Here is a 24,909-nt window from a genome sequence, read left to right as displayed (position 1 = left end):
TGTTTCCACCACTGCTTCTTTCCTTCATCAATTATTTTTTATCTCCGACTTTGATTCCTTTTCTTTTGCTTCATTTACTTCCAGACAGCTTCCTTTTTATACTGTCTCCAAAGTTGTTGTTTTTTTAAGTTGCATCTGCCTGTCACTCTTTACCTTCCTTCCCAGGTGTTTCCATCTTGCATACTTCCTTTATTGCTCTTTTTCCCTTCCTCCTCTTCACCTTAGTGGTTTCAGGTTGCTACTGACAGCTCTATCTCTCTCTTTTTTTGTCCACTGCCTGTTTCTCAAGCCCTCCATCTTTACAGGCAGCTACAGCCAAGGTCCTTCTCTTTATTCTTCTTCTCTTCCATGTTCTCACATTCAAGTCTTTCTCATCATACAAATCTACTGACAAGAGCAATCACACTTGCATGTCTCCTCATCCTTCATCCACCCTTCTCTTCTTCTTCATACTCCCTCCATTGCATGTGTGTATGTGGTCCCCACGCACAGTGGCAACTGCAGCCAATCCCATTAGCCAGATGAGCAGGCCTCCAATGAAGGGGAAAGCATAATGACAACACCAGCGTCTCTCTCTCTCACACACACACACACACTCCTCCCTTGCGGCTCCCTCTGTCTGCTCCGTCTGTTCATCTGTCACTCTTGAGGGCGTGTGTGTGGGAATCCGGTTTTGTTTGGGCTGTGCAATTCGAAGGCGAGCGGGAGAATCTGTCATTTTTTTGTGTGTTTCAGCACACAGAAGTGGGGCAGCAGCAGTGGAGGGTTTACTTCCTGCTGGGTGGGATGCCATTAAAAATGTACAGTACGCTCAGTGTAGCCGTAAAGCATTTTGCGAATAAGTGGTTTACCAAACAGTAGATTTTATGGCGCTATAGCTTTCAGCAGGCATGATTTGAGTCCTAGCTTAGCTGAATTTATGTGCAGTTAGGCTACACTCAGGTAATTTGGGTAAGTCTCCACTAAAAGGTATAAATATATGTGATTTGTTGTCTCTGTTGTGCTTTGGTTTTGCAACCTAAAGGCTTGTGCCCGAATACCATTATTCCACTTTAATTTTATGATTTAACAAAATAATCAAACGCAAGACGTTTCTCCTGTCAGGCCAAAATTATAGTTTACCTCTAGTGAAGCCTGGAAGAGAGGTGGCCCTCCCTCCTCCATTACCGTCAGGGTCATTACCTGCAGTAATGCGCTGATGCAGTGCAAGGGGACAGTGTCTTTTCATCTCCCTAACTAGCCCCATTAAAATCCATTCAGCTAATGAGCCTTCACTCAGTCCTCTGGTGATTAAGACCTACCGCTTGATCTGTGCAGCGCTCTCACTGACACTGCTTTCATTTAACTCTGTGCAGTAATGGAATCGCAGCAAAGTACACACACGTGTGCCTGTCAGTATGGATGAGGGCGCAGAAAACACTCTTATCAAGTGTTACATTTTACGTGTTTGAAAGAGTTTATTAATCATGTGATGCAATGTTTATAAAGTCTGAAGTTTTTATCTCAGGGGGAAAGTTTGCTAATTTATGCTAAACATTTTATTCAACTTTAACCTTTAAAGTTGCTAAATCTGTTATTTTATGCCCCTGTCTTAACGTGAGAAAGACAGACATGATGTCCATTTTTTATACACAGCCTATGGCTACAATACTAAAATGTTGCTTAGCGCAGTAATATCAGTATTAGTAATCTGATTATTTAATGAGTAATCATAGATTGGTTATAGAACCAACTTCTGTTACTTATGATAAAATAAAGTAATTTTTCTGATTAAAAAAAGTGCTTTTACTTCAGTGCAATAAAGCAGACTTTCATTTTTAGGCACAGAGTAGGTGGTGTGGATAACAAACAACCTGCTAAGCTAACTAAAACGTTAAAATAAATGGTACTGACAACATCTAATAGTTTCATACAACATGTAGTGAAGTAGAGGTAAAATCGGCACAACAGAAACACAAATATAAGAAGTACAAGAACATTAAAACTTTATTTTAATAAAGTACTTGAATAAAGTACCAAGGTACATTACATATTCTCACCTGATGGTAATGTAAGAGACAATGTAATTAACAGTACTCTAAACCAGTGGTATTGGAGTGGTGCTGGGTGGTGCATGTGTTATCCCATTCCTGCAATCTGAACATTCCCCTGGAAAGCAAACAGATACAACTGATATTTACACTAGCACATTAATTAAACTGTACCCTAAAAGTGTCTGTTCTTGTAAATATATGTTTTAGATTCTTTGAGAATTTAAAACATTTTTGTGTGATGGATGTGCCTCCCTTTGTTGTTTTTGTTTTGTTACCTACAAAACCTTTTCCAGAAGCCTCCTAAAACAAAATTATGAGCCCTCTAAATGAGCAAACTTTAGATGCGAGTTTGGGTTTCAGTAACCGCACTTACTCTTAGAGATTACAGTCATTACTGTTCCTCAAAGATGCCTCGAGTAAAACAGCTCACACATCGCTCCCACACAAACAGCAGAGACGCTGTACTTTTACTATTATCATATAGATGACTTCCACACATGTGGCTGCCCTGCTGGGCACCCTGTGCCAAACACACACACACACACACACACACACACACACACACACACACACACAGATACTCAAATGCATTTAAAAAAAAATAAACTCACACCTGTCCATGTTCAGTAATGTGGAACAAATATTTGACAACAAAACCGGCTAATGAAACAAAGCAGCCCCACCTGTAACTCGTGCTGATTAGATGATACCACCTGAGTCTCTCCTTTTTTGTTTTTTTTACCCTCCCATCCTCCACTTCCTCTTCCTTTTCCCGTCAATTAAATTCACTTCAGAAGTGCTTTGCTGGCAAGACCTCAGGGTGCTGTTGCCAAGGCGCTTTTGATTTAATATCTGTCACGCAAAGGGAATTTTTTTTTTTTTTATAAAAATGAGGAAAACAACAACAATATGCCTCGAGGTTTGCATGGAGCTTCACAGTAGGAGGAGGGGGCATTTGTCCCCGCAGGGCAGAGTAGATGCTTGCTCCCAGTGGGGGCACGAGGACACACCAGCACTTCATCGAAGAAGACACAGCTTGAATACATAAATGAATGATCCATTTTCTTTCCTCCCGCTCGACATTTTCTTCACCCCTCTGCTGTGAGTCAGTCTGGATTGGAGGGAGTTGTTCTTTAACTGTTGGGCCCTCTTGACTCCTCACTATTCACTGCTCACTATTCTCTTCGATCACTGTCTCCCTCTTGTTTTCTCTCTGACTTTTCTGACTCTTAAATGGCTTTGAGGGCAGATGGAAAAACAGCAGTTTGGGCCAGATGGGACTAGATTACTGTTAGATATAGTGGATGTCACTTTACAAAGAGAACAAAGGGGTAACTGTGCTAGAAAGCAATGCTATTTAGGTTTTGAAAGTAACAAAACCTTAGAAGTGAAAATCATTATTCAAAAAGATTATGAATACACTCTGGTATAGTTCAGGATTTTCACTGCTACCCGTTAACTAGCAGTTTTTAGCTAAAATTAGTTAATGTTAGCTAATTTGCTTACAACTGACACAAGGGAATATTTGACTTTTCTCTTTTTATGCTTTTGTTTTAGTATTTACCAGTGTCCTATAAAATACAGCTTAGCTTGTTTGTGTTTGTCATTAAAAGTGTGTCATAGCAACAGGACTGAATTTGGTGGTAGTTATGTGACTGTAATGCTTCTTTTGTATTTAAATGTTGTTTTAATAATGTCTCATTAGATGGACACCATACTAGTGATTAGCACTTCCTGCTTGTAATGTCAGCTCCACAAACCATCAGTCTGTTATACTGACACTAAAAACATGTTACAACTTTGCTAGCTGTCATGACGGTATGATTCTGTCATTTTTGAGATGTTTAAAATCTCATCCTTGGCAACAACTTCTAATTACCAGGGGCCACTTGGAGTATTTTATCCTTTTCCTGTAATGTTAAACCCAATCGCATGAGGCTGGAGTCTCATTTATAGAAGTCTACACTGTTTTCCTTGAGGTCATTTCATATCTAATCAAATAAGTAAGGTTCTCTGCTAGAAACGTATGTCTCAAAAACATTTTTGTAAAGTATATATTTTCCTTAAACTACATAATGTAACTAGCTACTTCTTGTGTCCTCTGTCTTAGGGTTCTTCATAACTACATGCTGTGGCGTATTGTGGCAGCACTGAGCGAACATCTGTCCACGGCCTTCCGCAGCACCATCCATGAGTTTTCCCGAGAGATTGACGGCACTGAGCAGCAGCTAGAACTAGGCAGGCTCTGCCTCACCCAGACAAACAAACACTTCGGCATGGCCCTGGGAGCCCTGTTCGTCCAGCAACACTTCTCCTCAGAGAGCCGGGCTAAGGTCTGGAATCTGGGTGGACTGGTGGTAGGGGGCGCTGTAGTGGTAAAGATGGTAAAGTGGTAAAGAGGCTGTTTTCAAAGGAAATCAGCCTCAGACTTGAATCCACTTTTTTAACATTAGAAACTCGACAGATATTACATCAGTTTGAATTTATTAGCAGTTTAGGCTCTTAGCAGAGACCCAGCCTGGCTGAACTACGTTTATAAGTTTATAAGTTTATTAATTTATATACCCAAAATTGTAATGTTTTAACCAAACTTGGGGGTCATTATTTTTCAAGAAAAGAAGTCATAAAATAATCTGGGTGACTTACAAGTGATTGAGAAAAATTACAAAGTTTAATTTGTGCACTCTACTAGAGTCACCGTGCATGATCTTATAAAGGGTCAAGGTGCAGCACCTCAGTTCATACACTGTCTGAAATAAACTTCCCAACCCCGTGAACCACGGTCACCCCACTGTGTAGCTATGAGTTTCACCATTGCACCATTTACTCCATGATGCATTATTAGAACAAAACATGAAAGCCCTGTTCCTGTTCCTACATGCAATTCCAGTGTTTCCAAATCACTGTGCCGTGGCACAGAGGTGTGCCGTGGAAGAATGTCTGGTTTCACCTGTACTCTAAGCCAGCGGTCCCCAACCTTTTTTGCGCCACGGACCGGTTTATGCCCGACAATATTTTCACGGACCGGCCTTTAAGGTGTCGCGGATAAATACAACAAAATAAAACTAGTACCGGTACCGAAAAAAAGAAGATTTATTCATAACACACGTGAAAAGACCCAGGAAAACCGAGTTAACGATAAAAACGATAACAAAATAACGCTGAAAACCGATAAAAACCCTGAAAACCATACATTTCACACCTGAGCCTCAACTCTCGCGGCCCGGTACCAAACGACTCACGTGTGTGTATTGCTAACTGCTGGTAAAACAGAAGAAACAGAAAATGAAGAGGAAATTATATAGTCATGCTGCGAGTGAGACAACGCAGTGCAAAATAGTAGTCATTCTAACCTGGGTCCTGGAGAAAATTTCGAGCCAGATTATTGTTTGGTGGTGTGCCATGTGATTTGACATTGTTTTATGGTGTGGGATCTGAAAATCCTGGATTCTAGTCTCTACTTCTCATTCGCTATTTTGCTTTCTGCCTAGGTCAGTCATTACTAAACCCCTCACCTCTGCCCTCTGGTCCCGTTCGCTTTCACCTTAATCTTTCCCCATACATAGTCTCATCTCACTCCCATGTCTACTCTGGGACATGGGGATATGGTTCCCAATGGGATTTCTAACCTCTGTAACCCTATGCTCTATCTTTAAGCCCTTCATCATCTCCCTTTCATCATTTTCTTATACTCTCACTGTCCACTGTACATGCTTCATCCCTCATCAGCTATCTGTCTTGCAACCTTTTAAAACTCTACCAAAGCTCTATAACACATAAAGAAAGTTGGCCCAACTGGATAAGTTATGGGTGCTGAGTACTTTCTTTACTCTTTGCATTAATTGAAATTTAAATTCCATTCAAGATTCTAATAAGATACTAAGTGTAAATCTCAAAAATGCTTCAAGCTAGTGGAGCCTTTCTGATTAATAAAAGACCAGAGAGGAAGGATTTATATGATCAAGCATACAGTAGGGAAAGTTCTCATCAGATGAAGTGGTGCTAATCCCATGAGCATCTCTAAGTCATTTAAAAAATCACTCAAAACATCATCTTCCTCTTTCTTGCAGATGTGGAGGGAAGCCTTGAGCGAGGTTATTGCCTTTTGTTTTTTTTAACCTCACCTTTTCCACACCGGTCATATCTCACACTGCTCACAGACGTCGCTGTGTACGATCATGCCATGTCCACACAGGTTGGAGCCCTCATTATCAACACAAGAGCATTACCGGATGCAAAGCCGGTGGCGATGTGTGATGCCTTGACTGACTCACCAATCCTGCTTATCTCAGCACCAACAAGAATTAATGAGTCTCGGGAGCTGATGCTGAAAGGCAGAAGACAGAGGGGGAAAGACGAGACTCCTTGTTATCCTGAATCACCAATGTGGAGCGAACTGAAAGACACAACATGTCCCGGTGTCGTTTAGGAGTAGCATTTCTGCTTAGAGCAGTTCCAGAAAGCACAAGTTGTAATCCAGAGAAGTTTTGGACAGTTGATGCCAAAAACGTCAAGATTAGTGTTATATTTGTGGCACTAAGTAGGTACTTGATATTCAATTACAGGTTAAGATGAAAATGTTTTAGAAGGTTTCTTCTGCAGTATGAAATTTAAAAATAAAAACAAAAGTCTGCAAGTTTTATCACCCTGCGTGCAGAGCTGGGGCTTAAAAGTGTCCAATTTCAGTTGCTTGAGCTGGAAAACAGAAAAGCGATGTAAGAGCTTGAGTGCTGGTTTGAACACTTTTCAGCAACACAGTTTAGGTAATTACATATCAGACATTAAAGTTTGCTTTCCACTCTTGTGACATTAAAAACTGCACTAATGGAGCTACAAAAACTTGCAGCCTAACGTAATCAAAATCCAATTAGTTATAGACACACCAGCACAAACAACACTACATCTGCAGTTTGTAGCTTGACCTTCCATTTATTTAATTATTTGGATTTGTTGCATTCTAAATACAAGCCCTTGAAAACAGTTTATCTAACAGAGGTTTAGACACTGGTAGAAGACGGAGGAGGAGGTATGGAAAGACACACCTGAGGCATGAGAATCTGCATCAGAAATTGTGCCTCTTCTTGGAGTCACAACCCAGTCAACATGGTTGAATCAGCAGTGGTATCTGTCAATTATGCCATTTCCATACATCTATATGGTAGTTCAGGCAGTAGGGAGTAAAGACGTTACTGTCACCTCACAGCAAGCAAGTGTAGGTTCAAATCTCGGGTTGGCGTCCCCACTGTAGAGGTTTTTACAGTGTTCTCTTACCTTGTGGCAGCTGGGGTAGGCTTGTCTAACCCCGAATTGGATAAGAAAGAAAATGGAAGGATGGATGGACACATTTAAATTTCATCTCATTTGTCACATGGTAAACTTCCTTGTCTGGGCTGGTCACAGCTGTTGTTTCTCTGCCTGCTGATATCAGCACTATAAACCTGCAGTTCAAGTCCCTTTGGCTTGATCAGTTTGCCCAGTGGGATAAAAAAAAATAGCCATTAAATTGAAAGGTCACCAGTTAGCGGCTCCACTGTGGTGAATTACCTTTTCAAGATGTTTAGAGGCAAATTCAAAAAATACTCCAACCTTTTAGAGTTGTTTTAGATTCTTTCTTAATTTAAGACCTTGTAGATCATGTTTATTAGCAGCCTCGCCATGACCAAACAAGTTTTTCACAGCTCGTGTTAGTATTATTTAATTTTTTCATTTGTGTGAAAGACAAAGACATTTTGTAATCAGTTTAGTACTGAACAGTCCCCTCACAGTTCAGTTGTTTACCTTGTTTCTCCAAGTAGTTTGTCAAACTGTAGTCAGTAACTTCAATCCAGCATGCTACAGATGGAGCACAGGATGACAGGCTCACTGCAGATGCAGCTATTACTTATTTACCACAAAGTATTTGACAGTGGGAATATATTTAAAGGGAGTGGAGCTAAAACAGTTTGTTTCAGATAGGATGACTAAAGGAGCTGCACCAACACCCAGTTTACAATAAATAAGGATTATTTTGAACTGTGAATCATGCAAAGCTACTCTAGAATAGAGTACAAGAACACTTATGTGGGGCTTAAAATGAACACGTAATGAATTGCGGGATGATCTCTCTACAGGTACAGGAGCTGGTAGAGGACATAAAGCACTCTCTGGACCTCCGGCTGCAGGAACTTGACTGGATGGATGAAGCCACCAAGGATGCTGCTAGAGCAAAGGTTTGGAGCACTAACTGAGCCTCTGCATCACAAACATGACTTCTGCTAGATCCAATTAGTTTTTGAAAAGGATTCAATTATTTCTTTGCGATTCTTTTCTTTCCGGGACTTTGACTGATTGCTTGTTAGATAGAAGTGTGTGATAGAATACATCTAGGGCTTGACATTGAGAAGTGAGGATTGCCTAATCCGGATCTCTCTGTGGTGCTGATTTAGGGTCTGCACTGGAAGATATCCCTTCTAATACTTTTACAATCTGAAGTTATAATCCTTTTAGAGGGCCATGCTGAATATAAAGAGCTTCCCTGTAATCCTATTACATTGGGTTTGCTTGATTAGCAGATGCTTTTGTGTGTGTGTGTGTGTGTGTGTGTGTGTGTGTGTGTGTGTGTGTGTGTGTGTGTGTGTGTGTGTGTGTCTGTCTGTGTGCGTGCATGCACGTGTGTAGGTGTGTGTGTGTGTGTGTGTGTGTGTGTGTGTGTGTGTGTGTGTGTGTGTGTGTGTGTGCGTGTGCTCTGTCAGGGCCTGTGTCCTAAACTAAATGTGTATGGGTGCTTATTAGTTGCTGCTGTATTAGTGGATGTGGGGTGTTTGGTTGTTTGCCCCCCACTTTTTCTTCCCTTCTGCTGTCATTTTCTTTATCTTCTCACCCAGCTGAAGCACATGATAGTGATGACAGGATACCCAGACTTCCTGCTCGAACCTGAGCTCATTGATCAAGAATATGAAGTGAGTCATCATCATCTTTTTCACTCTGCAGCATGCGGTCATCCTTACCACACTTACACTAATCCAGTTTCCCAGCAGCCTGCTCTACCTCACTCTGTCTGTCTTTACAGTTGTTTTTCTATGACACATTATTATGGTATAGTTTAGCATAGTAAAGTGCATGATTGCTTTTTTTATTTAACATGCAATATTTCGGTTATTTACTAAATAACAACATAATTTTTAGTTTTAAACAAGTTTTTGACAGAATTCTAAAATATTCATGCTTCTTTTTTATAACATGCGGTCTGATAAATTTGTTAAGCACTTTGTTAAGCATTCTTTTTTATACCAGACTGTAATTATGAATTGTATTGTTGTTTATTTAGATATTTTAACACAGGAGTCTATGGGGACTCGCTCAGTTGAAGTGTCCTTTTAGAGAAACTGCAGTTTTCGGCTTCAGCGTTGGCTTCATTTTTCAGCCCCAGAGTTTTTGAGTTCCTCATCACTTCGCTTGTGTGAAAGACTTTGTCCACAGTATTGTATGTTCACTTAAAGTAACATAGCTAATGCAAAAAAAAAATTAAGCTTTTGAAGAATTCCTTCCTTAAGTAATGTGTTACAATTTAGGATGTCATCAGCAGATAGTGAGCTTAGCATAGGCAACAGCAAGGGGAATAGGGAAACAGCTAGACTGCTTAATCCAGAGGTAACCAAACTGATTGTCTCCTTTAAAGCTCATTAGTATGGTTTATCTTTGTTTTTGTATAGACTAAAACACCAAAATATATGTCAACAATTTCATTCATTATTAAAGTAAGTGAAAGTTCTGTTCCTCAGTCTGCTACCATCATTTTCAGCAGATGTGCATTTTTGTCACAAACTCAAAGAAGCTCATCTAGCCCTGTGAGACTCAACAAGCAAAAAGAGCAAGCATGAGCAATGGTGTGTTTATTGCCAGTGTAAAGGATGGAGATGTTACAAAGCAAGATACATTAAATTCTTTTGCCAAGCGAACAGAATCGGTCTGTGTACAATAAACTACTGCAAGTGCATTTTAATGTCAGGACTGAGTCGCCACTGCAGGAGGAGCAGTACTGCCATATACTGGAACAAAAATAAGATCCTTCTAGTCAACGCAGGCTACCACTATTTATTCATTTTATTTACCACTATTCATACGACGTAATTACCCCACAGCATGGCAGACTTTCACAAACAATATAGAATTGTTAATAAATATTTTACAAATGAAGTTCGGCGCAAAGACTGGACTCAGGAGGGAAGAGCACCTCTGAAGCTTTATTTAGCAAGTTGTAATTGAAATGTTTAATCTTTAGAACACAGCCATTTCCTGGCATCTGGGACATAAAATGGGACTGTGTAATTTTTACATTTTTGTTGTTGTTTTTTGCCTAATTCAATAATGTAAAACATTTTTAATGACTGAAGTGTTATAGTGTTCATAGAAAAGCTTGACCTGTTGCATAAAGCTATAGACAGGTGACAAAGGACACGAAGGAAACTGGCCCACAACATGCTGCCATGTTGGTTCTTTGGAGCTAGAATTGACTATATTTGTGTGTGTATGTGTATGCAAGCTACAACCATAAACTGAATCACAAAAACAAATAAACAGTCTTCAACAGCTTAAAGTGGAGAGTGGAGAGGTTTGGGTTTGCAACTGAATAGTTAAATTTGCATGGGACACTTCCTACATAATAATAATAATAATAATAATAATAATAAATAAATAAATAAATAAATAATAATACGTCTTATTCATAGGCGCATTTTGGGACACTCAAGGACACTTTATAAGTAATTAAATACCAAAATCCCAAAAGCCAAAATCACAGCTAGAAAACACCTTAGAAATAAAAGTTGATACATCTCAGAATTGAATAGTCAATAATTCATTAAAAAATAGAATACGCAAACTTAAAATGATGTGTTTTAAGACTGGCTTTAAAGTTAAGGAGAGAATCAATATTGCAAATGTGAGTTCCAAAGACGAGAGGCCACTCGGCTGAAATCTGTTAAGCCCATGGAAGTCAGAAGGAGTCGGGTGGCATAATGAGAGGTTATATAACAGAGGGGGAGGATATCAGAAAACATAAAGGTGATGGTGATGATTAGGTCAGATCAGCGAGATACAGAGGTGCAAGATTATGGAAAAACGTGAAAGTAAGGCATGGAATCTCAGCATTAATTTCGGTATTTTATAGGTGAAGCTGTTGGAGGACAGAGGTAATAATGGTCTGTGGAATTGGTTCTGGTAATGACACAAGCAGCTGAACCAATTTTCATCCTGTTAAAGTATATGTAGAAGTTTGTGTGGCAAACTAGAGAGGATACAATTACAGTAATCAATACATGATGTAACCAGCACATATAGCAGTACTGTTAGCTATAAGGGATGATACTTGATTAATATTATGCATGTGCTATTGAAAACAACACCTAAACTCTTAACCGATTGAAGAATTTGAACATTTTATTGTCAGTGCTCAACCGGTCCTTCTCTGGATGCACAGCATCTGGACATTTACATGATTTTCAGATCTGTCTCATACTTTTTTGAGCTTGTTATCAGCTGCTAACTCTCAAATTTTCCCCTTCTAACAGTACGTTTTGATTGCCACTGGTGAACAGCTGCACAGTCATATGATGACTGTGTTTGATAGACCCTGTATTTCATCATAGATCTAAAAGTGATCAGTGGCCATTTCCTCTAAATAGACGAGATTTCAGCTTTCTTCTTCAGCTATTTGTCTAAAAAGGGCTTAATAGACTAGTGGTTTACACATTCACCTAACACTGCCCGGTTCAACCGTGGGAAGAGACACAAATTCTTTAGGGTTTGCATCAGAAAGGGCACCTGGCATTATAGTCAAACCTGTAGCATTGCCCACTGTGGAAACCCAAAAGTAGCTTTTGTGTCTTATGTCACAAATGGTAAAAGATGGAAGAATCTAATGGGCATGTTTCCAAAAATGTGATTTTATTATTGATTTATAATCAGTGTTGGGCAAGTTACTTTGAAAAAGTAATTCAATTATAGTTACTAGTTACTTCTTCAAAAAAGTAACTGAGTTAGTAACTGAGTTACAATATTCTAAAAGTAATTAATTACTTGAAAAGTAACTATTGCATTACTTTAAAAAAAAAATGTTTAACCCTCTGGGGTCCAGGGTATAATTGGCCATTTTTTACTACTTTTGATTTTCCCTCCACATTTTACCTTTAAAAACTATTTACTTTGCCTTGTTTGGTATCATCCTTTTCAGCACAACCTCACGTGTCTGAACTTACAGTTATGTTTTCATTTTGACATACTGTATTAACACAATTGATCTAAAATCAGACAAAAAACATAAAATCAGAGTAGAAAAAGTTATATTTTTACTGTAACAATCACAAACATCTTTAATGAATCATATTTCATAACTTAAAATGCAAATATTAATTGTCAATTTTAAAATCCTATGCACAAGTTTTGCAAACAACAAAGTTATTTGCATCCATTTACCTTTTACCCTTTTTTAAAATAACCATTTCAAACTATTTACAGAACAATCAGCTGTTCTGCATCAATAAGATGCCACACAAATTATTTGTGCCACTCCAAAAAAATTATTTCTGTCCACTATAAAGGAGAACATCACAGCCTGATACCTGCAGGTCTGACAGCAGCAGGTGTATCACTCCTGTTTCTACCTGGAGACAGCAGTCGCCTTATTGTTCTGACACAAAACTATCCACAACTACACAAGACAACACATTAACTACACACTCCAAACACGCTAAACGTCACAAATCTCTCACATCTCAAAACTCGCTCTCTTTTTTCTGCTCTCTCTCTCTCTCTCTCGCCGTCACTCCTAAAACTTCCCCTGTTTTGTTTTTTTGTTTTTTTGCTCATAAGCACAGAGTGCTTGCTAGCGCTAACGTGACGAAACTATTGAGGAAAAAACGCCGCGTATATCTTGTTTATCATGACTCTGGTTTTACGTGGCCTATCGACACAATTTATATGTCACCTTGTTGCTTTGTCTTTAAGTGGTCATGTGATTGACTTACCACGACTACTTTATTCTTCCTCAGTCAAACAGCAGCACTCCTGCGATTGTTTTGCCCCTTAGCTCCAGGTGTTGTGCTAGACAGTGATCGTGATTGCCCTCCGTGGGAGCGCGCAGCTACTTAAAGCTGTACTTACGTAGTCAGCTACTTCCGTGCAACTGATATAAGATGCGGTAAGCTGAACACAGCTTCAACCGTCTGTTTGTTGAAAAATAGTAACGGACCGCGTTTCCTTGTTAGTAACTGTAACGCCGTTGTAACGATAGGAATAGTAATTAGTTAGATTACTCGTTACTGAAAAAAGTAACGCCGTTAGTAACGCCGTTACTTTTAACGCCGTTATTCCCATCATTGTTTATAATGTAATGAAAGTGTTCTCATTCTGACTCATTTCATATGTATGCTGTGCAGTTCGACGTGGACGAGAAAGCCTACTTCAAGAACATCCTCAACAGCATCAAGTTCAACATCAAGCTGTCTGTCAGGAAAATTCACGAAAAAGTGGACAAAACAGCGTGAGTGTCACAATTTCTCTAGCACAGACACTGAGCTGCACCGGTTCACTGACAAGCACTGCGAGCAATTAAACAAGGCTCTCAGTGGATGCTGCAGTTCACCGACCGAGAGTGTGTTTCCAACATGGCAGACATCCTGTACATGTGTCCCCGTGAATCCCTTTCTAGTTGGACACATTTGTTGACGTGCCTGTAAATTAAAGCAACAGATACCAGTCAACGCACACAGCTGCAGAAAATCCATTTGATTTACTTATCTGCAGCAGCCAGGCAGGAGAAAAGTGCTGTGGGACATGCAACTCATTTTTCTAAAATACAGCCCCATATGCCTGAATTGAGTGCCTCTCTGCTATGACAACACATTACAGTCACATTAGTATTCCAAGGTGCTCAAAACAACTGTATCATTAGCCAACACTCAACGCCCTGAAGAGTTAAATCACACACTCCCTCCTCGCCTTATCATCCAAAAAGTGAACCTTTCATCACTCACTCGGTCTTGTCGCTGTGAAATAAAAAAAGGAAGAAAGAAAGAAATACTACTTCTTTTCATTGTGTTTGTCTCCCCTGAATCTCTGTGCAGTCCACGCACAGCCATCATTCTCTCACTCCTAGAACAAGGGCATCTCACACTTTGAGCGTTAGTCATTTGTGGGATTTTGTGCCAATCAATTGGACTGGCTTTAAGTGGAACTGTCCGTGTTTTCATATGCAGAAAGGAGCTTTAGCCTTGGGACCCCACACACTGAATACTTCTCACCAGGGGGTTTAGGGAGAGAGACACACACACACAGAGGTTTTTTTGGATTCTGTTCCAGATCTGGGTGTGTTTTCAGTGGTGATTTCAGTGTGTGTGTGTGAGAGAGAGAGAGAGAGAGAGAGAGAGGAATCCCTTCTGTAAAACCCTGTTTGTTTGACTGTTTTTTTTCTCCTCAGGTGGCTTCTCCCCCCACAGGCGCTTAATGCCTACTACCTCCCTAACAAGAACCAAATGGGTGAGTGTGTGCCTTAACAGTGTATGTGCTGATATTTCTGTATTCTGTCATCTGTTTCCTCACACACACACACACACACACACACACACAGACAAACGCAATCCTTCCTCCATTTCCATTCTGCACCACGATGTGGACTCACATTAGTTACACACAATTACACCATGTTGCCGTCTGTTTCCAACAAGCCAAATACGATGGCCGCGAGAAGAAGGGAGGGGGAAAAAAATCCACCTCCTCATATCATATTCCCTCTCATCGCTCACTTTCTACTTCGATCTCCACCTCACATACCTAATACCCCCCTGGAGGAAAAACAAGCAGTAACACCTTCCCGAGTTTTAACAAATCTAGCCTTGCCGTGTCACCCCTCCCTCCCCCTCATTTTCTCCCAAGATTGGCCCGCTGCTGGCGTCTGCCTGCCTGCTGGATTAAATCTCTTGCAGAAAAATCAATGGCCCGCTCGCAAGCTGATGCTGGAGGACAGGAGGATTCAGACAAACACAGTCATCAGGACCTAGACAAATTTTTGATTTCTCTCTCTTATTGCTCCACTTAATCCAGTCCGCCGTCAGCTCTTCCTCTTCTTCCCCAGTATTTCTTTTCATCCAGTTTGCTCTTCTATCAAAAATAACGTTGGCCTTTTTAATTGCACATGTGACTCTTTGGCTTCCTTTACGCTGCATGGAGACAGATCAGCGGTTTAATTAAAAGTTCCTATTTAACACTCGTATATACACTGGTGTTCAAAGAAAGTTAAGCACCCTTTAAAATTGTAATTGTCATCCTAAGTGTATGCTAATGTTTCTCACAGATTGCATCAGATAAGATTGACATACGTAGGTGATGATGTAATATTGCATCAGCTGCTTCTTTGAGCCACATAAGCTCACAAAGAGTTGCAGTCATCGGCGGTGAACTTTTCATTTTGTTTTCCATTAACCACAGCAGTTTGGGGGCTTCCGACACCATTTCAGTTGTAATGACATGGAAATGTTATGTTTACCAAAACTGATGTGTAAAGGTTGTAAAACTGATTAATTGCAAGATATATTTAAGAACACTGTTTATAGGGCCTGTTATTGAATTGAATAAGTCTTTTGTTTAAAGTACTATTTTGGTGCTAGTCAAAAACTTATAACACCCCCTCTCCAGAAAGGTGGTGATAGGTTGACTATCAGGTCAGTCAACCTTGGTGATAGGTCAAGGTTGACTGACCATCGTTTCTTGGTGTATTGTCTTGTTTGAACAAAAGGTCCAAAATGAAAGTTATGCTCATGTACCACCAGCACCTGCTTGACGTCTTTCTTGAACTTTCTGAGCAAAGGAATTTTTTTGATGCAAGAATTGCACATCTTTTTAATGTTTGAACAAAATTAATTAAACAAATGTTATTGCTTAAGAAAAGATTCCACAACCTACCAGTCTCTACTAGGTCATAAGGATGGCAGTTACTGGATGTAATCATGATAAATAAGATACCAAAAAATTATTCAAATAATGATGATAAACTACATGACGACTGCTCTGTCTGCACCCTGCTGAGAAAGGATATGCAGAGTTGTTTGAATCTGATCCTCGTGCAGAAATGTGCCTAAAAACCTGAAAGTTCCATTCTGCCTGGTTTTAATTGAATACTAGATTATTATTGAAGAGCAGCTGAAGAGTTTCAGGACGGACCCAAAGTTTTGGCACAGTTTTGGCTCATCCACCCATCTCAATGACACATTCTTTCAATCCAAATAAATAAATGTTTCAACTATCACAAATCCCACAGCCAAAATAAGTTTTTCAGCATTAAATTTAGCATTCAACTTCATAATACAAACCTTAGCATTTGTAGGACTTGTTTAAATATTCTCCAAAATTTTGTGCTGTGAAAGAGGAACAATACACATCCAATAAGGCCAGCCACAAAAATATTAATGTCCCCAGCTTTCAGTCTCAAAACTCACACTTTGCCTCTTCATTAAATGCTGACAGTGGCCTTTTCACACTAAAAGAGATTCTGGTTCCGGTGTAGAGCGTTAGTAAATCTGGCCTGTGAACTTTTTTTTCAGTTGACTTCTTTAAATATTTGTAGGGAATGCAAAGGGAGCCACACATGCAGCCAAGACACATGCAGCCAATCAAGATATTTTTTAAAGTGAGCCAATAGATTAGCAGCATTTAAGAGTGTTAGCCAAATTATAGAATTGAACACAAGTGCAGTGTATAGCTGTGGAACTCCACAAATCACTTTGATGTAGTTTTGCTTTTCCTCTTATTCTGCTCATAGTACAAGTCAACTGTAACACAGATTTCAGGTTTACACAGTGGAGTAGTTTATAATAACGCAGCCCACCTCGGGAGGAATCCTGCACTCATCCTGAGCTGTCAGATAGATTTGTAGCTCTGACGTTAACTCTGTGAAAAGCTGTAGAATTCCAGACCAGTGAGTGTGTAAGGGAGAGAGATGGCATCAAAGTTAAAGAAAGAGCAGGAAACTATAGGAAACTATCCTACAGGAAAAAATGAGAAAGAGAGAGAAGACAGTGCCAGGGAGGAGAGAGGTGTAAGCAGTATGTAACTGATGAAGATGGTAAATCGGATTACTAAGTCTGTAATTAAACAAATAGCATTTAACCTGTGGCTGTGATATATTAACTGGCATCTGCAGACTACTTGTTTATCTAGGAGAGACAACTGTCTTTATGCACAAAATAACAATATTGTTGTCAAGAGTAATACTAAAAATAAAATGTTTTGGAATCCAGGGTTCCTGCTGCTTTGTGGGGATTTTGAAAAATAAAATTGAGAAAGATATTGTTCATTAGGTGGGCAAACCTAACCTTAAAGTAACCTTGTTAACAAAACAACTTTTCTTAATAGGTTTATATTTAGAAAGGGATCTATTTTTAGCTTATCCTTCTAAAGGACCAATAGCTTATGGTGATTGTGCACCCATCAATAGTTCACAAGTATCGTTACTCCTCCTACAGTATTGGTCAGATTTGCACACAGTGATCACCTAACTGGTCATCACCCAAATTGTCCTCAATGCCAGGGGCATATTTTCTCTTCTACAGGTGATTTTTCATTTTCACAAGAATCAATACTCTTCATACAGTATTGGTCAGATTTTTGTAAAGTGAGATGAAGTAGTCCTGGATATGATTGTTTGTGAGCCTTTGACCTCTCAGTGGTCAAAGACCTCTTCCAGGACCTTTAGAGAACACAGAAAATGAAGCTTAACATCCTGTAAACAGCCTGTCAAAGACAATCTGATACATCAAGATTTAAGGCTGGATTAAATTCAAAGATTGACAGCTCCAAAGGGCGCCAGGAGCCGCCATTGGAAATCTCTTTTGGACTTCAAGAGATGACAGTGTTTTTAACAAACTGAATGTTTTCTGAAGAGTGTATGAAAATGTGGAAAAGTTCAAGAGATTAGAGACTTTGGTGAATACAGCTTATTTTCTGGGAGAGGTAACAACTTGCTTCTAATGAGACTGGTTTCTACATTGCTTCTGCGGGTTTGCTCAGATTTTATGGCTGTGGTCAGATGTTTACATGCATTCATCACAGGCACAAATATCCTGTGTCCTCTGTGGATTAGAGAAAATCCTAAATAAATGCAAACTTGTGCATCCAAATCTTGTTTTTTGAAGCCATCTGTGTTCTACAGTTAATAATGATTTTATGCAAACTTCTTATCACAGCTGTACATTTGGGCAAACAGAGGTAGTTTCTGTAACTGTCCTCTGCAGCAACTGTATTATTAGGTTCTAGATCAGGGCTGTCAAACTCACTTTACATCGTGAGCAACATCTACCTCACTTTGATCTTTAATGGGGCAGATCCGTGAAATTGCCCTTTCTGTCAGTGTAAAGAAGTTTAACCGCACACTTGGGCCCTGGGATATTTTAATGTAAGAACAAGAAAAAGGCACAAGTCTTTGGGTTTAAATTGTAGAAATAAAGGTGTAAAATTACAAAAAATCAGATAATTATTGAACACAATAATTGTTATTGAATTACAATAATAATTTTTCAATTCACAGAAAATATCTTGTTTATTTTGTTTTATTTTTTTTACTGTCGACACATTGTTAAAAATAGAAATTTCAATAGCAAATTGTGAAAAAAGGAACTTTTCCATCATTTAATTGTTCATTTTTTACTCAGTTACTTTAGTGTTGTTTGAATGTTCACGGAGGACAAATCAGTATGAAAAGTTGTAAAACTTATGGACATGTATGGCTGTTGAGGAAGCTGTTGAGGGTGGCAAATTAGAGTTTCTGCTGTTCTAGATAGTTGTGTGTATTGACATATTTATATTAATACCCTGGGCATGGCAGGTATAAAGGTTCAGCGTTTTCCATTTCCTTCAAACAGTTTTTCTTTCTAAACGAGTCTCTATTCTATCAAGTGGCTAATTAGCACATTTTAGGGTTTAGCTTTTGGTTTTAGCATATCAGAATTTTAAATGACTGCCTTCGTGTTGCTTTTTTATCTCTTACAGTCTTTCCTGCTGGAATCCTTCAACCCACTCTTTACAACCCAGAGTTTCCACAGTAAGTAGCTCTCTTATGCTTTCTGCCTTTTCCCTGCTGCTGTCTGCAGGGAGCCAACAACATCCCCACGGCCACAACAAGGTCATTGAAGCCTGCGTTACTCTGGGAAGCCTCTGCTTCCCCTCCAGTCCCACCACACCTGATTAAACCAATTTAACTACCCACCAAGAGCTCAATTACTGAACAAGGTCCCGCTAATGGAACAGGTGTCATTTAGAGGTCACCTAAATTTGAGCCCATTGAGTAATATGATGGTGCATGAAAGCAGACAGCCTCTCTGTCTCTCTCTATAAGTCCTTTTTTCTCAGTTGTTTTTAAAATTATAAAGTTGCATTTTTTTTAAAGGATCAGGCAGTTTTGTATGTTTTAGACAGTTAAAAATTAATACTGTCTATTTAATGATTTTCGGCTTTTCAAATGTATCTTGCTGCAGATAGTTTATCAGAACATACCGAGAGTTCATGGAATACCTCACTTCCTTTCGAGCCACCACTTTTTTTCTACTCTACTGTAGGATAATCTATTTAAAGCTTTAGTAACACAGATGTTAACAGATCGTTCGAAACATAATGAGTTGTTATGGCCACAAGGTAAAGCAGGTTTTCTTGATTTATAGCAGAAATGTAAAGCTTTATTTCCCGTGTACCCTTATACTGTGACACATACTTTTGACCATGCAGGGAATCAAGAAAATCCAAAATAAATTCAGATTTGTTTTTGAAGTTTTATTTTTTGAAGTCAGTAAATATGTGTGCTGCATAATCATTCCACCTCCACCAAAGAGATCAAAGAAATCATTAAAAGCCCCAAATTACATTGATGTCCACGATGAATTTAAACATGTGACCACAACTGTTCTGACCACAACTTTGTGCGTATTAAACATGGCCAAAGTATGAAAAAGTAATGTGTGTTCAGGCGTCATACTGCTCTAGACAGTAAGTTTTCGCCCTTTCTTCTATTCTTGGCTCTGTATGATGTCAGACAAAGCAGCTATCATTGACTGTGGTCAGACACACAACTCCTTCTTTGAGCATTTAAGCCCCAGCCACCTCCTGGTCTGTCTTTTGTTCACAGTGGGCAGCCAATCAGAAGAAAATCTATTTTAAAGTAGGAGACACTACAATAGCTTATTACAGTCAGTGGATGGTGTAAAGGCCTGTGGCGGTTTTGAGACAAACAGGAATTACTTTGAACTGCTATTTTAAGCTATTTTACAGTCCAAGAATAAAAGCTGAAATGAACATAACATAATCTAAGTTTGATTTGTTTGGATTAACTAACCAATTAGAAAAAGTTTTGGAATTAAAGAAATATAATTGTTCACAGTGGTGGCAAAGCAGTCAAAAGTAAGCATTAACTCTCCACAAGTAGTTTTTCATACAGTACTCATGTGAATTAGAACTAAACTATTGCCTGGAAGGAGGGAAATCAATCCAGAGAGTTTCAGTGTGGTCATAAAGAAAGCATTGCAGTGCGGCACTGAGGCAAGAGTGGGTAAACAGCTATTTTTCCACTCAACACTCAACTCTCTTTGTTAACCAAAGCAGCATCTCACTGCCACCACTACTGAGCAGCATTCCGAGCAGATACATACAATACAGTCCAAGTAGCTACACCTGCTGCATTCATACAGCTCCTCTGAATAAACACACACACATACAAACACACACACACTCACAAATATGGGCTAATTGGACCTAACGGTTGGTGTACCCAACATTAGCTAACACTTCTATGTCTTCATTAGGGGTGATCACTACTACTTCCACTACCTGCTCCCATGCATGCTAATCAATATTAATTAATGATTGTAGGAGAGCGAGCGTGTGAGTGTGTGCGCACCTGTCCCTGTGAAGTTATTACTGCAGTAGCCCTAACCTCCCATAAACTCTCCCTATTTCTCTCACACACACACTTACACACACACACCGCTCTCCACTATCACGTCAAGTATAATGAAGCTTCAATCAGCCAGTTAGTTTAGCGAGGGAGTTGAGCCCAGTGTGAGGCAGCGTATCGACTAGCTGTCAGAAAGTCATTTTCAGACGTAGCCATGTGAATAGCCCCGAGTCTGCCCTCTCATCGCTCTCCATTTCTGCATGTGCTGCAAAGACACCACACCCCAGCCAAGGGTGAGGGTGAAGGAGAGGTGAAGTGACCTGCTGCCTTCTGGGAGCAGGGGGCGACGAGAGAGAAATGTATACAAGTTGTGGGCATGTCCCTGTTTTACTTGGTGCTGAATTTGTAAAAATGATGATTTACGTTCACAGTGCAGCTAAAGGTCCCAGCACTTATTGTTTCCTCACATTAAGCAAAAATTTGATGTTTTCTAATCAATTTGAACAAGGCAAATGTGATATTAGACTGATTTATATTCAATAGCAGTCTGAACCAAATTAGATCTCAAGTGCATCTGTTTTTCTTTTTTTACCTAGCTTGGCTGAGCAGATTTCCTAATGAGGACAACGGGACAAGGGAACAGAGAGAAAGGGCTAAATAGCTGACTTTAATGAGACTTTAAATCAATCAAAAGGCACAAAGCCTTGTTCTAAAGTCGCGGGAATATACATACTGTCCAGACTTTGGACATCTGTAATACCAAGTTCAAACTAGAACATTTTCACCTGGACAGATTTCCAGTTGCATGGAGTTCCATGGGTTGTAAACAAATGGATACAGTGGCACAACCCAGCCTTGGTGCCTGTAGTCTAGAAAAGTTTCTCTAGTGACTGAGCTAAGCGGGAACATGGGGTCAGGGCCAGTGAGCAGTGGACTGCACAACCCAATTGTGTCAAATTCCTTTTCTTTGTCAATGTTTTCCCTTACCTTAACCTGACCCAAACCACAGCTTCAATCAAAGACAAATAAGAAATAATAACTTAAGGACTAACAGAACCCAGTAATGCAGCTTAGCATAAAGACTAAGGTGAAAGGAAAATTGCCTACTTGGCTCAGTCCAAATGATGCAAAATGGTTATTGCGTAACAGTAACACTAATACTTGACCATTAACATATCCAGTCCAAACAACAATCACCAGCCAGGCTTACCCCCCCCCCCCCTCCCCCCAAGATTTAGCTTCCAGCAGCTTCACACTAAGCTAGGTTTTTCAGGTTTACCACTTATTTAAAAAACAGATATAAAACTACCATCTTCAGCCAAAACAGTATACTTTCCAAAGGACCCACCAACTTTGGTGAGCACTGTTCTCACAAAAGGCAGTTGGAGAACAATAGTGACTACAAAAACAGTGGATGAAGTCAGCAAAATGACAGCAAATCTTAAGTTTGCCACCATTTATCAGTTTGGATTGTATTCAGTTGCAAACAGTCCTATAAAGAATGTTTATACATATACAGTGTACAGTGTAATATCCAGGGAGCTGTCAATATCAAGAAAGTTTGAGTTTGTGTAAGGTTCATCTTTCTCCTTTCGACTCAGGTCTCTGAATTATGGAGGAATAGGAGCAATCATCGGTCATGAGCTGACACATGGATATGATGACTGGGGTAAGAATCACAAACCTTTCACCCATTACCCACTGCAATAAGATCTGAACATCTATAGTTTTTTTCCCCATTTTGATTTGTGTTACCATCATTGCATTGATAAGTTCAGTTTTACTGAAAAAGGTTCTGTGATTTATTTTTTTATATATAATTTATTAAATTTCTATTGGGCAGATGTGCAGCAAAGACTATTTTGAGGCACAATCTTTAACTTTGGTTTCCAGTCAAATGCGCTGCCCTGTGAGATCTACAGAAAAAAAAAGCAAAGCTCCTCTTCCAGATTGTCCACCATCAATTGTAAAAGTACAAATGTAATTTGGCAGGACCGTGTGTTCTGTTGGCTCATGAACAGGATACATCAACCACTATCAACTCCACATCTTTCAGTGTTTTGCCGCTAATGGCTTGAGCATGCTGGGCAGATCTTTGGACTGTGAAGGAAAGTTGCAGGTTGTGTTGTCTTCATGCTAACACTCACCCCCCTGCCCTTTTGCCCCTCATCTTAGTGATGCAATGGTTCATGTCCATAGGGGGCCAGTACGACCGCCATGGTAACCTCAAACAGTGGTGGACCGAAGAGTCCTACAAAAAGTTCCAGAAGAAGGCCGAATGTATTGTCAAGCTCTACGATAACTTCACTGTTTATAGTCAGAGGGTGGGCTTTCACACACACACTTTTCGAGTCGCTACTTGTGCATACAATTTTTACAGTAGTACGACATAGACATATGGGTTTTTGATTTTAGGTTTATATAGAAAGTCAGTGTCCTTCTGTGATATGATGCACCTTGATTTGTTAACTCTGATCAATGCTACTTTTGTTGTCTGAGCAGAGCTATGATTACTGTATCTAAAGAAGTGCTCTGCCAATTTTAGAGACAGTATGAATCTGTAACTGACCTAAGTCAGGTTTAAGAAAATAATCTAGAGCCAGTGTATAAGGATTTACAAGTTTTGAATAAAAAACATCACAAACTATTGAAATGGTAGCAAGACAGTTGACATAAGGTTAATGATATCTCAGATGTCAAAAAGTCAAAATCTTGGTTTCTGCTACTTCATTTCTGACCATTTTATTTTTAATCCATGTCTCTCCAACCTATCAGCTTTAAAGAATACAAACTTTAATGGTCTGGTAATATGTTACTAGCTATATTGCCTTGTGAAACACTTAATATTAATAGCACTTTATTTATGTACTTTTTTCAAATGTAAAGAATCAGACTGACATTTTGAAAACTGCATTTATCCATTTTAACACGAAGAGTTAGACACGAAGATTGATACCACTTTAACATCTGTTCATGTGACTCTCCCCACATGTAAGCCACGTAGGAACCAAACAATTATATAATAACCAAATTAGTGCTCTTTAGCGCTCCTGCATGGGTATTTTTTTTAGTTAGGGATAGCATGACGCTAGCTGCTACCCCACCTTTTTCCAGACATTAGGCTAAGCTTAGCTCAGTTTCCTGGGTTCCTGGAGCCTATAGATACATGCAAAGATATGACAGATAAGATTTATTTTTAATCTCAAGTGATGTAATTGGAACAAAAAATGTACTTCCTAAAAGCAAATATGTTTCTGTGAAATAGTACAAGCTGTAAAAACAAAACAAACAACAACAAAAAAAAAGCTGTATTTCTACAGCTGAATAACTGCATCCCTTATGTACGTGACATACTGTAAAGTGTTTTACGACTTACCTTTGTGTGTAGGTGAATGGCCGTCTGACACTGGGAGAAAACATAGCAGATATGGGAGGGCTGAAACTGTCATACTATGTAAGTTCCGACTGATACGATCATTCTTCAAATTTGTTCACTGTGTGGCTCCGAGAAATCTAGAAATTAGAATTCACTCTTTTAGTAGGCAACCCATGAGTCTCTGCTCTGTCTCAAAATCCCCCTCTCTTTATTCTTCATAACCACTGTGCTTTGTTTGCATTAAAATAAAGAGCAGAAGTGCCCCTGAATCACGATAAAAGATAAACAATTTGATTTGAATTCCTTTTTACTTGAATACTTGCATGTGTGTTTTCTCAGATAGTGGAAAATCCAGGGTGCGGCATAATTAATTTTCATTTTGAGCAGCCCACATTGAAATAAGGAGTGTTTTGTGCACGCAGATACAAAAGTTAAAAGGAAGCACATGAAGGCTTTTAAAACAAGTAAATGGTGATACTGAATGCACCAGTAGGGTCATAATGCCTGTTAGTTGAGTCAGCTGGTTAGACTGATGGAAGTAAACATAATGACTGTTTTATTAGAGGTCCTGTTTGGTTTTAATTCATATT

At 39.3% G+C, this 24,909-nt stretch overlaps 1 protein-coding gene across 3 annotated transcripts in view; it reads left to right on the top strand.

Moving 5' to 3' along the window:
• The window catches only part of LOC134641077 (endothelin-converting enzyme-like 1), a 53,384-nt gene that overhangs the window by 22,627 nt on the left and 5,848 nt on the right, over positions 1-24,909 (top strand). For all 3 annotated transcript variants that reach the window (XM_063493279.1, XM_063493278.1, XM_063493277.1), the window contains 9 exons: positions 4,144-4,366; positions 8,144-8,242; positions 8,897-8,971; positions 13,448-13,551; positions 14,488-14,546; positions 19,050-19,101; positions 22,545-22,612; positions 23,143-23,267; positions 24,332-24,397. In XM_063493279.1, the coding sequence (XP_063349349.1) occupies positions 4,144-4,366; positions 8,144-8,242; positions 8,897-8,971; positions 13,448-13,551; positions 14,488-14,546; positions 19,050-19,101; positions 22,545-22,612; positions 23,143-23,267; positions 24,332-24,397 (871 nt within the window). The remainder of the gene's footprint in view (positions 1-4,143; positions 4,367-8,143; positions 8,243-8,896; positions 8,972-13,447; positions 13,552-14,487; positions 14,547-19,049; positions 19,102-22,544; positions 22,613-23,142; positions 23,268-24,331; positions 24,398-24,909) is intronic.

This window comes from Pelmatolapia mariae, linkage group LG14 (assembly GCF_036321145.2).
Source record: "Pelmatolapia mariae isolate MD_Pm_ZW linkage group LG14, Pm_UMD_F_2, whole genome shotgun sequence".
Classification (NCBI taxonomy): domain Eukaryota; kingdom Metazoa; phylum Chordata; class Actinopteri; order Cichliformes; family Cichlidae; genus Pelmatolapia; species Pelmatolapia mariae.
This window is presented reverse-complemented; position numbering and strand designations above follow the sequence as displayed.